General features: G+C 52.8%; 2 protein-coding genes across 6 annotated transcripts in view; one reads left to right on the top strand and one right to left on the bottom strand.

The window, feature by feature from the left end:
- Positions 1-551, bottom strand: part of Megf6 (multiple EGF-like-domains 6) — a 105,018-nt gene extending 104,467 nt beyond the window's left edge. Inside the window, exon 1 of one of the 3 annotated variants that reach the window (XM_006538826.3) lies at positions 113-551. In XM_006538826.3, coding sequence (XP_006538889.1) covers positions 113-231 — 119 coding nt within the window. In that variant the 5' untranslated portion in view covers positions 232-551. The remainder of the gene's footprint in view (positions 1-112) is intronic. The other 2 variants (NM_001162977.1, XM_011250240.1) reach the window with 2 other exon arrangements.
- An 8,397-nt stretch (positions 552-8,948) lies between these two features.
- On the top strand, positions 8,949-13,770 carry Tprgl (transformation related protein 63 regulated like). Of its 3 annotated transcripts, none has more exons than NR_151647.1 (4): positions 10,571-10,900; positions 10,994-11,214; positions 11,833-11,986; positions 12,690-13,770. NR_151647.1 is itself a non-coding variant. In NM_026388.2 (4 exons), the coding sequence occupies exons 1-4, from the start codon at positions 10,626-10,628 to the stop codon at positions 12,882-12,884; spliced, it is 801 nt and encodes a 266-aa protein (NP_080664.1). In that variant the 5' UTR covers positions 10,571-10,625; the 3' UTR covers positions 12,885-13,770. The 3 variants fall into 3 exon arrangements, 2 of the variants coding, with proteins under 2 accessions (XP_006539192.3, NP_080664.1); NM_026388.2 differs by having other exon boundaries at positions 10,994-11,170; XM_006539129.4 differs by lacking the exon at positions 11,833-11,986 and having other exon boundaries at positions 8,949-10,900; positions 10,994-11,170.
- Positions 13,771-13,857: the final 87 nt, after the last annotated feature.

Here is a 13,857-nt window from a genome sequence, read left to right as displayed (position 1 = left end):
TCCCCTCCTCAGTTAAAGCAAAGAGCCCATTGTTTGTGGCCCCAGGGACAAAGCCCCGAGTTCTGTCCGGGTCAGCTTCGCCGCCAGGAGCCTCACGACTCGCGCTACTCACATGCTCGGCTGCAGCGGGCGCGGGGGTAGCGGCTGGGAGGCTGCAGGCACGGCGGGGAGCAGCAGCAGCGTCAGGGCCACCACGCGCCAAGACGCCCTCGCCTCCACCCCGACAGGCATAGTGCGCGCGGTCGCGCTCCCACTCGGTCCTGGGATCTTCGACTCACAGGCGGCCCTTACGGCCAGTAGACGCTGTCTTCACGGGCGCCATACCCCCAGAGGACAGCGGAGCACCACAACCCAGTCGCGCCAGGTGCGGGGCGCGAGGTTCCCGCAGGTGCAGATGGGACAGTTGCCCGGACCTCCGAGACCTTCGCGCTCGGTTCGGCGCGGCCAGACACTTGCCAGGAGTGATGGAGAGCAAACTCGGAGCGGGACGCAGCAGACGTCAGGCCCGCCCGCCGCACGCCCCCCGGCCCGACCCCAGCCCCCTCTTTCCCGACCCCGCTCCCGCCCCTTTTGGCCCCACCCCCAGCCCAAGCCACGCCCGTTCCGCCTTCGGCCCCGCCCAGACAATCCCAATAGGGAGAGCCCACTTCCAGCCCCGCTTCAGCCCCTCCCCTCTCCGGCTCCTGGTCCTACCTTTAAGGCTAAGCTCGCTTCCCAGTACTTTCCCCTAAAGCTTTCCAATTTCACTTGCGCTCCCTCTCTCTGCAACCGAGAGTCCCAGGTCTGACCCCAACCAAGTGAACAATTCTGTCGAGTCTGCGCGGTCCATACTTCGTAAACACCGCTCTATCCAGATCTGAGACCTCTGCAAGCGCACCCTTGGATTCTTGGAGTTGCAGTCACCTTCCCTTGGCCCCTCGTCCGCGCGCCCGCCACCGCTGTCCCAGAAGCAGGGAGGGATAGTAGAGCGGGAGGTAGAGGGGGGGACAGCCTCTGAGTGCCTCTGGGCACTTCCTTTGGGTACTGACTTTATTAGGTAACACACCACCCTCTGGGCTTTCGTATTCCCAGTTCTGTACTGAGTGCTTTGGGACGGTAGCATGGGGTGGAGTGGGCGTGTAGGTCCCACTAGGCACCTGCATAGGGGTCTAGGAGGTGAGGCGACTCCCTGCACCAGGTATTTATTGTCTTTTAAGCCTGGCTTTGATTTGATTTGACTTTCTCCGCGGTTAGGGGCAGACTGACCAGCGCTGTACGTGGCATCTCTTAGTCCAGGACTTATCAAACACTCAGAGGGGCTCTTTGTGAAGCTGAGCTGGGAGAGTCCCATGAGGGTATGGTAGCGGACCTCACTAGTTGCAGATAGTTGTGTGAGGATCAGCTCCTCCTTGTCCTACTGGAGAGGTGTGCCTGCCCTTTTACATGATGGGTGGACCCAGCCTGCCCTCTTCCACCATCCCTGAGGAGTGCGGTAGGTGTTCCAGCCTCCTCTTCCCCTGAAGCAAGTGCTTGAGGGGGCCTCTGGCTGGGGGACCTGGAAATGCCGCTGCAAAAGTTCGCATTTCAAAAGACTGTGGGTCTCATTACTGGGCAGGTGCTGTCAGCTTAGACCTGCTGCTGGCCCAGATGCGGAACCGAGGGCAAGGAAGGGAGTGGAGTGAGTTTAGAAAACTCAGGTTTCAGATCTGAGCAGTAAACATAGAGGAGTATAACCTCAGGGGAAATAGAGAAGGGAGGGAAGTAAGGAAGGAGGGAGGGAGAGATGGATAGACAGACAGATTCTGGAGGGCAATGGGTCCTGGAACTTGCCACCTGATGCCCCAAACAGGACCCCAGTTTGCCCTGCATTGTTGTGCTGGGACTCACCCTTCTGCTCAAACCCATCACCAGACCCTCCCTGGATCTCAGTAGCAGAGGCTGACCCGAGCCCTCTGGGGGACTCCCAATGTCTGCACCCAGGAATTCATCTCATATCCCTCCTCAGCCAGGGGCCCACCACTGTGGAGAAGTACAGGAACTGTACACTGGGCCCAGGCGCTTAAGCTTGCTCCTCTGTACCTCTGTCTCTCCCGGCGCTGGCGTGTGTGAATGCTTGTGTGCATGAGGGATGGGGACCTGAAGAAGTTCACCACCTGCTCTGTGAAACCGTGCCCCAGGACCAGAGTCTGGAGGTGAGTGGGTGAAATTTTCTCGGCTCCTTGGGTGGGGGAGGGGGCGTGCTTTTAGTATCCCGAAACCTATGTGGGGCCCTTACTGAAGAGAGACAATACGAAGTAAAATGGCTTTGCTAATTTTACAAAGGTATGTGGCCTCCTGCGTGAATTCCTAAACCCCTTCAACTTGAAGGTTTCCTTGGGTCAGAGCTTTACTGACCCTAGGCTATTCCATCTCTGCCCATGTCCCGTCCAGGCACCAGGCCTCTGTGCCAGGTGAAGAGTCCTGGCGGGTATCAGGTGCTTCCTGTGGTTAGGTTAAGACGAGCATGTGTCTCTTAAGGTGGGTGGCGTACACATGGGCAGTGTGTGGTCTGTCCACTATCCCCGGACAGAGTCCTTGTTCCCGGGCAGGTGTGGGTAGATGAAGCATGGACCACACACTCCAAGCACCTGTCACTTAGACAGATGTTGGCTGGAGCCTCACCCCAGCCCCAGAGAGACAGACCCTTTTCCTGTCCAGTCTGGCTCCTCAGAGCATGGGTGATGGTTGAGCATCTGATTGCCCAACACAAGAGTGGAGCAGAGAGGACACTTACAGTCTGTCATTGTAATCAGGACCTGGGGATATAACTCAGTTGGTAGAGTGCCTGCCTAGCATGCTTTCCAAGGTCAAATCTCCAGCACTACACACACTTGCCCTGGCGGGGGGGGGGGGGGGGGGGGCAGGGGGCGGGGTGGGGGAGGAGTCAGGGTAAGCAGAAGTTTAATGCCATACCGGGCCAGACGAGACCTTATCTTAAAACCAGCCAAATAAACAAACAAAAATGCCCCCATAAAACTAGGAATCAAATGACAATGTATTTAATACAGTTCTGTAACTCACAGCAAGCATATTGCAACTTTACAGCTAACAAATTACGACAGCTGGTTGGACATGATTATTTCAAATTGTCTCACGGGCTGGAGTGACAGTCACAACATGGTCAACAGGGCGGCTCAATTCCACGAGGTGTGCACTCGGCTTGTCTCCCCATCACTCAGAAATAAGTGCAGGGGCGAGTCGAGGGGGAGAGCGCACTCCGGGTTCATCAAGTACTTGCATGATAATGTCCTCATGTAAACATGCCTGTGAAAATGCATAAGGCACTTGGCTCAGGAAGGTGGCTGCTTGCTCTGTTGTTCAATCTGTTGTGTGTATTTTCTCACTCGGAGTCCATCCCTGTCTGCCATTCAGGGAGAGGACGAATGGCTAGCTGGTCACCAGGATACTACTGATATCATATTCTCTCCTAGCTCAACACATGCAGCACCCGCTTCTGGGTGTTTCCAATGACTGCATCTAGAATTGTTGTGTCAGTTGTCCTTCCTTGCTGGAACAAGACAGAGCAAGAGCTGGCCACTGAGACCTTCCTGATATAACTCTGGGTATTGGCTTTACATAGCTGTATCCATAGGTCTGAGAAATCCGTTACTTGGTTTTCCCTGCAGATACTTTTAAATTTTTTTATTAGACTCATTCATTTATTGGGTATCACATGTGCCGCTGTGCACGTGTAGGGATCAGAGGACAACTTGATGGAACTGGTCCTTTTCCTCTATGATGTGTGCCACGGGGGTCAAACCCAGGTCATTAGGCTTGTCAACAGTCACTTTTACCTGCCGAGGAATCTTGTTGGTCTTATAATGGCAATTCTTGGTCATTGTTCCAAATTAATTTAGAGGTTAATCTATCCAGTTCCTTTTAGTTACTTTGGAATTTAGCTGCAACTGCCTTAAATGTGCTGTCAAGAACCTCAGGATATCTGCAGGAACTGGACTGTTGGCATGGCGCCCTCTTGTGGGCTTGGGCATATTGACGAACCACAGTGCTGGCTTCAGGAGGAGGGTGGGCCATCAGTTCTATCCTTTATTGAAAATAGGTCACGTGTCACATTCCACTTTAGGGTCTGATCATCCCATTCACAGGGTAAAGATCGAATTTGCCCTTGAGTCTGGAAAGATAAATCAGTGGTTAAGAGCACTGACTGCTCTCCTAGAGGACCTGGGTTTGATTCCCAGCACCCACATGGCCAGTCACTCAATGCTCTGTAACTCTAATTCCTAGGGATCCAATGTCCTCTTCTGAGCCTCTGTGGACATTGAGCATCATGTGAAACACAAATATATTTATTAAAGCAAAACATTAATACACCACACACAAACATTTCGTTGTTTTTTTGTTTTTGTTTTTTGAGACAGGGTTTCTCTATATAGCTCTGGCTGCCTTGGAACTCTTTCTGTAGACCATTCTGGCCTTGAACTAAAAGATCCACCTGCCTCTGACTCCTGAATGCTAAAGATTAAAGGCATGTGCCACCATGCCTGGCCCACACATATATTTATTTATTTAGTCCTGAGTTTTCACGAATTGAGTGGTATTCACACCAGGCCAGAACCCGTGGCTACAGCACCCACCTCCTAGGATCTCCTAGGATTTTCCCTTCCTCCGTCCACCCTGCCGCCGTGGCTTCCACCAGCAGTGTGCTAAAATGTCACTGAGTCACAACCCTGATGACACTCTGGGTTGGACTTTGCTTGGCAGTTCATCCCAAGGAGACAAGAGGCGAGGCTGCAGTTCCATTTTTTTCACACTTGGAGAACAACTGCTCTCATTTTCCTAAAAAGCACTCCCCCCACACCTCCACTAGCCTTGGCTGTGCTCAAGCTCACTGTAGAGACCAGTTTAGCCTTGAATTCACAGAGCTCTGCCTGTCTCTCCCAGTGGCATGGATTAAGGCCTTCACCGTTGTTCCCCGAGCAGACGATACTTTTCGCTGTCCTTGTCTCATTCTCTACTGGAAATAATTAGAATCGTCTTTGGCTGGAGGGAAAATAATGTGGGGAAGAGGAGAGCTCGAACCACAGCGCTAATTTCCAAAGCAAACCGCTCCCTCCTTTCCCAGAACCATGCTGGCTGCCTGCTCTCCAGCCTGACGCATCTCAGAGCTGGAAGAGATAGCCCTCCAGACAGAAACCCAAAGTACCCCAGCAGCCACAGGGACATCAGCTGCTGAGCCGAAGGCCACCATCCCAAGAGGACAATCTAGTGTTTTGTCTGAGTTTTCATGTCAGCTTCTAACAGGTGAGAGGCTAGCCTAAGTGATACCAAAGGTTGGCTCACAGCCCAAGAGCCACGCCTGTCTTTGATCCCAGTACTCCACCAAGGAGGCTGAGGCAGAAGGATCGGAGTTTGGAGGCTGACCTGTGCAACATGTTAAGACTCTCTCTCTCAAAAAGCAAAAGAGAAACAGACACCTAAAGTATCATCAGGTCCTCAGGTGCAGTGTGGTGACCACAGTCACCTGTTTGGGCAGATGGCATCATTAGGGGTGAGCAGAATTTGGCAAAACTCAAGAGACAGATGGGGATAGTCTCTGGAGAGCAAAGCACACATGCAATGCCCCATCTAAACGACAAACGATCCATTTACAAGCCTGTGGTTCGCCCATTCCCACATCCATTTCTAAAGCTCCAACCCTGCTGTGAGAGAGAAGCCAAAATGGAAGGCCCCTAAGTACGCTGACTCACATGGGCTAAGGCTCACTACGGGGTCAGGGCATAGGATTTTGCCCAGGGCTTAGGCTTGGCCCTGTTGGCGGCCAGCTGCCTGGCCTATACCACTCACTCTATCCTGACCTTGAGCATGACATGAAACCTAACTATGTCCCTGGAGGCTGGCTCCTGCTCAGTAACTGAGCATCCAGCCTGTCCAGCTTCAATGGGTATCTAGCTACTGTCTTAGTTTCTGTTTTCACTGCTGTGATGAAACACCATGATCGAAAGTGATTAGAAGAGGAAAGATTTATTTCTTCTTACAACTCTCAGGTCAGAGTCCATCACTGAGGGAAGTCAGGCCAGGAACTCGAGGCAGGAATTTGAAGGCAGGAACTGAAGCAGAGGCCGTAGAGAGATTCTGCTCACCACTGCATTACCTCCCAAGGCTGGCTCAGCCTTTCTTATACAACACAGGACTACCTTGCCCTAAGGTGGCACCACATGAAATGGGCAGAGCCCCCCCCCCCCATATTACTCACCAATTAAGAAAATGTTACAGCCGGGCGTGGTGGCACACGCCTATAATCCCAGCACTCAGGAGGCAGAGGCAGGCGGATTTCTGAGTTCGAGGCCAGCCTGGTCTACAGAGTGAGTTCCAGGACAGCCAGGGCTATACAGAGAAACACTGTCTCGAAAAACCAAAATAAATAAATAAATAAATAAATAAAAGAAAAGAAAAGAAAAGAAAATGTTACATAAGTTTGCCCACAGGCCTGTCTGGTGGGGGCTATTTTCTCAACTGAGGTTTCCCCAATGACTCTAGCCAGTATCAAGCCGATATAACGCTACACAGCAGACTGCCGTCCAGCCACCATGTGGTTTCCCAGCATAGGCCTGGCCTGGCCCATCCCAGGCCTCCACCCATCACTGTATATCTACCCTTTACCACAGGGGGGTCAGGGAGGAAGGCCTGGGATGGCAAGTGTATGGGATATTTACCCATCACTGCAAGCAGGGATGGTATCTGTTCACATCTGGGGAGATGGCACATCTGAATTGCATAGCTTCCCTAGGAAAGCCCATGTCCTCATGCCCACATCCCCCCGTGGGGCCTGATTTGGAAACGGGGTCTTTGGTGAAGTTACTGAGAGAGGGGGTCTCAGATCAGATCATTCTGGATTATCAGAATGGGTCCCTGTAGGAGAACAGAGAGGGAGATGTGAGAGGGGACATCAGGGAGACAACTGCCAAGATGGGGCTGGGTGGTAGGAGCTGTGCTCTTTCTCTAGTCCCGTCTGTGTGTGCATTTAACTCATGTGTGTATATACGTATGTCTCAGAGTGTGTGGAGGTCAAAGGACAATCTACATGAGTTTCTTCTCTCCTTCCACTGTGTGGGACCCAGGAATTGAACTCTGGTCATCAGGGTGGCAGCAAAGACCTTTGCCTGCTGAGCCACCTCTCCAGTCTGGGAACCCGGTTCTCTTTCAAAGTTACCTCTGCATCTGTTGTGGATTCTTTGACTCAGTGACCGAGGTTAACATGGGAAGCACAACAATCGCAGAGCTTGGGGCAGTGCGAGGATTGCCTCCTGAGGCAAACTTCCAGCGGTGCACACCCTGTGCACGACCCAAAGTGCAGCTGGCTCTGGAAGGACCACACACACAACAATCCTCCGTGTGTGTGTGTGTGTGTGTGTGTGGTACCAGCTCTGGAGGAGCCCCATGCAGCTCTGAGAACCCACCCCAGCGTGCTCAGGATTCTCACAGGTATCAAAGGTGGGGCTCAGTCTTAGAGGAAGCATCTCAAGTGGCAGAGCATGTGGGAGGCCTGGGATCCATTCTCAGCACTTCAAAAAGGAGGGCCCGCTGAGTTCCCAAAATGCTAAGTCACAGCATCAGGAAATTAAGGCAAGAATCTGCTTGTTATAGCTGAGCTTCTGAGTCTTCTACAGAAAGATAACAGCTTCATCTAGGACTTGAAAACATCCCATACCTGCCAAACTGTGATCTCCCAGGGAGGCCATGTGTGGGTAGTTGCGCCATCTGCTGACCACTTTGGGAACAGCCTCTTGAAAATCCCTGGCAACGGCTAGTGGACCTCAGGACCAACCCAAGCTCTGGGCCCCCAATACCTTACTCCCTAGTCACAGTCATCATGTCTTGCTCCTTGCCCCCGCCGTGACCTGTGTGCACACGTGGAGGTCATCTAAATGCTTCATCGCTTGCACCTGCCCGAAACACCCTCCCCCCCCCCACACACACACCAGTTGAATTATGTACCTGTTAATGATACACGCAAGTCCCAACCAGTCTCCATGACTCTCACCATCTTTGGAAAATAGTCTGTGAACATGATCAGGTCAAAAGGGGGCCGTTAGGGCAGGCCTGTGCCAACGTCAGGAATCCTTACAAATGAGAAAGCGACGATGACTATGGAAAGTCAGCCAACGGGGAGAGGCAGCCACAGGCTGAGGGACATCCAGCATGGCTGACAACACGGGAGGCTGGAAAGGCAAAGGAAGACATGTGCCCTCAGGTATCAGAAGGACACACATACATGCACATGCAAGCGCACATGCACACACACTGTGGTTCTGGCCGTCTGGTCTCAGCAACCTCACTACATGCTTCGGTTACTTCCAGCAAGCCAGTCTGTGGTCTGTCCTGGCAGCCTCACGTAAGATATAATGGTGTTTATTCACAGTGTGGATACTGGAGACTCCTCACGGTAGTAAAGGATTTACACTTCTGTAGAAGCCAGGTTTCAGAGCGGACACCTGCTGCTCGTCCCCTCTGCTCCGGACAGATACAGAGCACCTGCTTAGCCGTGATCCTTTGAATGAGAGGCTCTAAGTGCCAGTATCAGAAATCCACCTGCCTCTGCCTCCTGAGTGCTGGGATTATAGGCGTGTGCCACCACGCCCGGCTGTAACATTTTCTTAATTGGTGAGTAATATGGGGGGGGGGGCTCTGCCCATTTCATGTGGTGCCACCTTAGGGCAAGGTAGTCCTGTGTTGTATAAGAAAGGCTGAGCCAGAAATAGATGATGTTTCTCTCTCACACCTAGGATTCATGCATGCCACAAACTTGACATTTGCTTATTTGTGTTATTAAACATTATTCTTATGTGCATTGGTGTTTTGTCTGCATATAAGTCTGTGTAAGGGTATTGGATCCTGGAGTTAAGAGTCGTGAGCTGCCATGTGGGTGCTGGGGATTGAACCCCAGTCCTTTGGAAGAGCAGCCAGTGTTTTTTGTTTTTTTTTTTAAAGATTTATTTATTTATTTATTATATGTAAGTACACTGTAGCTGTCTTCAGATGCACCAGAAGAGGGCATCAGATCTCATTACGGGTGGTTGTGAGCCACCATGTGGTTGCTGGGATTTGAACTTTGGACCTTCGGAAGAGCAGTCGGGTGCTCTTACCAACTGAGCCATCTTACCAGCCCTAAAGGTAGAAGCCTCCTTGATTTTTTTTTTTTTTTTTTTTGGTTTTTTTCGAGACAGGGTTTCTCTGTGTAGCCCTGGCTGTCCTGGAACTCACTATGTAGACCAGGCTGGCCTGGAACTCAGAAATCTGCCTGCCTCTGCCTCCCGAGTGCTGGGATTAAAGGCGTGCGCCACCACGCCCGGCGCAGCCAGTGTTCTTAACTGCTGAGCCACCTCTCCATCCCTGGCTTATTGCCTTATATGCACTTATCTATTCATCTCCCCTTTCTCTGTCAGCTTTCAGCACACTCTTCACATCCACAGCGGTCTCAGGAACCTCTGTGGGAATTCACGTCATCGTGGCTGCTCCCACCAGTGTCCCGGAGACCTCATTGGACTGGATTCTCTGACGAAGCCACACTGTAAAAGGTCCAGCAGGCTAAGGAGCCCTCACAACGGTCAGGAGACAGACTACAGGCCTGAGCTGTATCTTGGGCTGTCATTCACTGATGAGTCTAACCTATGTCTTGGTGACTGTTAGAAAAGACTTTTGGGCCACACTATCATAGCGGTCCATTAGCTCCATCAACCCAGGCACACTGCTGGCACCCCCGTGGGAGCAGGAACTCAGGGACATCTCGCATGGCTTCTGTCCCAGGGAGAAGCTGCAGGGCCCAAGAGCATCCTACGGCGTTTCCTTCCAACTCCCCCCACCCCCCGCCCCAGCAGCACTCTTCGGTGACATGGTAGCTTACTTGTGCGTATCATGCCCAATATAAAGAACCCTCTGACAGCCACCTCTGACCTGCACACACTCCTATCTCCAGTGTGCACACACCCTATAAACCCACACTCCCAAGGTGACCACGCCCAAGGAGTGCAGCACACTCCTGAGAAGCCTCTATCTGAGGTGCCCCGACACAGTGTCCACAATCCTCAGACGCGCACACACCCATTCCCACGCTTTCACAATCCTCAGACGCGCACACACCCATGCCCACACTTTCACACTCCCCAGGCATGCACACCTCCTAAGTGCGCCGCACACCTCCGCCCGAAGTGCACCGTAAGCCCGAAGGTGAAGGGCACGGAGCCAAGCGAGGACACACTGTCGGGGCAACGCCCTACGCACGAGCCCCCAAGTGCCCCCTTCCGCGCGAGTCCATGGCGTCCCTTTCCCCGTTCTCAGCCAGGAACCCCCGACCGGCATTTTTTTTTTTTTTAACTCGCCCTTCCTGTAAACAGGAAGTGGCTCCGCGCGTGGCGGCAGCTTCCGGCCCAGGAGGGGCCGCCGTAATCATGAACGGCAGCACTTTAGACCCAATTGCAGAAGACAGCTTAGGGGAAAGCCAATCGCGAGACGCAGTCGACGGAGCTGGAGGCGGGTCCGGAAGGCGGGCTCTGCAGGACTCAACCAATCACAAGGCGAACGAGGGAGGGCGGGGCGCGGCCGGGCGGACGCCGGGGCGGCGGCCGTCGGTGGAGGCTGCCGGTGGCGGCGCGATGCTGCAGCTGCGGGACACGGTGGACTCGGCGGGCACGAGCCCCACGGCGGTGCTGGCGGCCGGCGAGGACGCGGGTGCGGGCCGGCCTGGGGCGGGCACACCGCTGCGCCAGACGTTGTGGCCGCTGAACGTCCACGACCCTACACGCCGCGCCCGCGTCAAGGAGTACTTCGTGTTCCGGCCCGGCACCATCGAGCAGGCGGTCGAGGAGATCCGCGCCGTGGTACGGCCCGTGGAGGACGGCGAGATCCAGGGGGTGTGGCTGCTGACCGAGTAAGCCGGCGCGAGGGGACTGCGGGGACACTGGGCGGGGGCGGGCGGGGGCAGGCGGGGCTCTTGGTGATGGGCGGCCCCTCTCCTCTCCAGGGTGGACCACTGGAACAACGAGAAGGAGCGGCTGGTGCTGGTCACCGACCAGTCGCTGCTCATCTGCAAATATGACTTCATCAGCCTTCAGTGCCAGCAGGTGGTCAGGGTGGCGCTCAGCGCGGTAGACACCATCTCCTGTGGAGAATTCCAGTTTCCTCCGAAGTCGCTCAACAAGTAGGTGCACCAGCGCACTACACGGCAGGGCCCCAGCGGATCCTGTAAGTGGTATTGACCCACTCTCTTGTGAGGTAAAGGTCTCATCTTGAAGAACCAGTGGAAAGGACCTTTAAGTAGAGGCTGGTGATTTCCGGGTTGCTCAGTACCTCCTTGAAAGGGATGCTGGCACAGTCGGCCACTCTGTCCCCACTAAAAACCATTCATTTAAATACCGTTAAGATACATGGAATCAGAGCCCACTGTCATAAGCTATGTAGGGAGTCTGGGAGTTTTAACTCCAGCAGGAGGGAGACACAGGGCATGTGCTCAGTATTACTAAAAATTCGATACATCGCAAAACACCTAACAGCCTTCAGAGACTGGTTGGCTTGCTATAAAAGAATTATTTGACTAGGGACTCCAGGAAGCTAATGGCTACTAACTTAAGCATCATTCAGTAACATTAAGAACAAACACGGCCATAATTAGGCCAGGTTGGACTGTGTGCCGGTTTCATAGGCTGCAAAGGAGGCTCATTAACTTGTTACGCTTTGGAAGTGTGTGAAGCTGTTAGTGGAGGCCATTGTTACACTAGGTCACAGGTTCCCCAGCCATCCCTGATACTGAATGCAATGTTGTATTCCTGTGGTAAGCAAGGCTTTCTCCCCCTCCCCCATCAGGAGAGAAGGCTTTGGGGTTCGCATTCAGTGGGACAAGCAGAGCCGCCCTTCCTTCATCAACAGATGGAACCCCTGGTCTACAAACATGCCCTATGCCACCTTCATAGAACACCCAATGGCTGGCATGGACGAGAAGACAGCGTCTCTGTGCCATGTAAGCAGGCCAAGGCCACTGTCAGTGTGAACCCTGGAGGTGCAGTTCCACAGTAGGAAGCTAGGTGGTGCTGTTTAAGAACAGAGTCACCATCCCATTGCAGGATGCTCAGTCTGGACTGGGTGGGTGAGCGAGCATGGGAAAAGCCCACAGTACTGGCGGGGCTTGGCAGGTGCTGCTGGTGACACAGGTACTCTGGAAGTTCCCAGGAGAGGTGCTGAGGGAGCGCTGAGCATTCTGCACAGTTAGAGTAGGGCTGAGAAAGCCCTGTCACTTGGTGACATCATAGTCCTCATGAATTCCTCCATCTGTGATGCTACCTGTCAGTCAGTGCACAGCACACCAGTGCAGGCAGCGTGTGCAATTACAGCATCACCTGCTTAGTGAGGTGCACTCCAGAGCATGTGCGTCTGTAAAAAAGATTTTCCACCTGTTGGCACTGGCAGTACCTTGTCTCAGGCTGCCGAATCTCCTGACTGCATCTTTAGAGATAGACTGGTACTCTCTAGGTTGGACTTAAGGCAGGTCCCTTCATGATGTTTGTACATGATGAACCACCTGATGACACAGCTCATAGGGCCCAACCTGTCATTGGTGATGTCATCACTATGTGGTATTTGGGAGGATTTGAACTCAGAATCCTCGTTTCCCAGTACTGCTGTCTTGGCATGAGGTTAAGGCTCCATGTTTATTCTCTTCAAAGTTGGAAAGCTTCAAGGCTCTCCTGATCCAAGCTGTCAAGAAGGCCCAGAAGGAGAGCCCACTGCCAGGGCAGGCGAATACCGTGCTGGTGCTGGAGCGCCCCCTCCTCATCGAGACCTACGTGGGGCTCATGTCCTTCATCAACAATGAAGCCAAGCTGGGCTACTCCATGACCAGGGGCAAGATAGGCTTCTAGACAGCTGCGTCCCGGAAACCAAGGTGGTGGGGACTCCCTGTGCCACCTCATGCCACCCACTGGCTGGAGGGAAGGAGGGCATGTATCCGATTAGAATAGTCAAGTGGATTATGTATATTTAGTTGGATATTGGACATCTTGGCAACACAATCTTACAAAGGCAGATTCAGCTGCCCCCATACCACTGTGTTCCTTCTGTAACGCCACGTTCTCCCTCCAGCATGCCGAGCACAATGTCCACCCACTTGTGCTGTGTAGACTGTTGCATACAGCTGAGTACAGTGAGCGGCTTCTGCACATATTTAACTCTCCCTATATATTAACTCTCAAGTGCTGTATTTTAAAATTCAGCCCGTTTTTTAAAAAAGCTAAATACAGTAGCAGCCAGCAGCCAGTCACTAAGAAAGACAGTCTGCCTGGCAGCTCCTGGTGAACCTGCCTTTCTGTGAATGTGTCTGACTTAGAATCACACTTTATAAATTAATCCAGGTTGTGTTAATACAGCAGTTTTCCTAGGCCCAAAAGGTTACTCTCATAACATAAGCTAGCCCCTTCCGGAAGTCATGGTGGTGGGTTTCTATCATCCTGTCTCTGTTTAAAAGGGACTGAATAGTTGGGTTTTAAAAGTGCATGCTATAAACAGACGAGCATCCTAGAGCTCACTGAGCACTGCTGAGCTTTGACACGCCAGCCACACACAGCTTGCTGCTGTCGTTCTAGCCTTGCCAGTGCACTGTAGATGCTGGCCTGTCACTCTATACCTCTCGCTTTAGTTAACCGGCATGGATGTGACCGGAATGCCATGGCCTATCCAAGAGGAAAGGTGACCTCAGATGCACCTGTTTTCAGCCTGTGCTTTTGTTCTAGTAAAGACATTTAAACCAAATGGAGTTGCTCCTTTTTGAAGTTATTGTCACAGAATCAGGAGTGCCAAAGACTGTCTTGAGGACTGAAGTCTGGCTGACTGAGGACC

This window comes from Mus musculus, chromosome 4, assembly GCF_000001635.26.
Source record: "Mus musculus strain C57BL/6J chromosome 4, GRCm38.p6 C57BL/6J".
NCBI classification, from domain to species: domain Eukaryota; kingdom Metazoa; phylum Chordata; class Mammalia; order Rodentia; family Muridae; genus Mus; species Mus musculus.
Note: the sequence above shows the minus strand (reverse complement) of the source record. Positions and strands in the feature narration are given on the sequence as shown.

Coding starts and splice junctions, on each gene's coding strand:
- Tprgl (XM_006539129.4), top strand. CDS start 10,287: ATGGCGTCCCTTTCCCCGTTCTCAGCCAGGAACCCCCGACCGGCATTT. Junction 10,901..10,993: donor GGGGTGTGGCTGCTGACCGA/GTAAGCCGGCGC, acceptor TCTCCTCTCCAG/GGTGGACCACTGGAACAACG. Junction 11,171..12,689: donor CCTCCGAAGTCGCTCAACAA/GTAGGTGCACCA, acceptor TTCTCTTCAAAG/TTGGAAAGCTTCAAGGCTCT.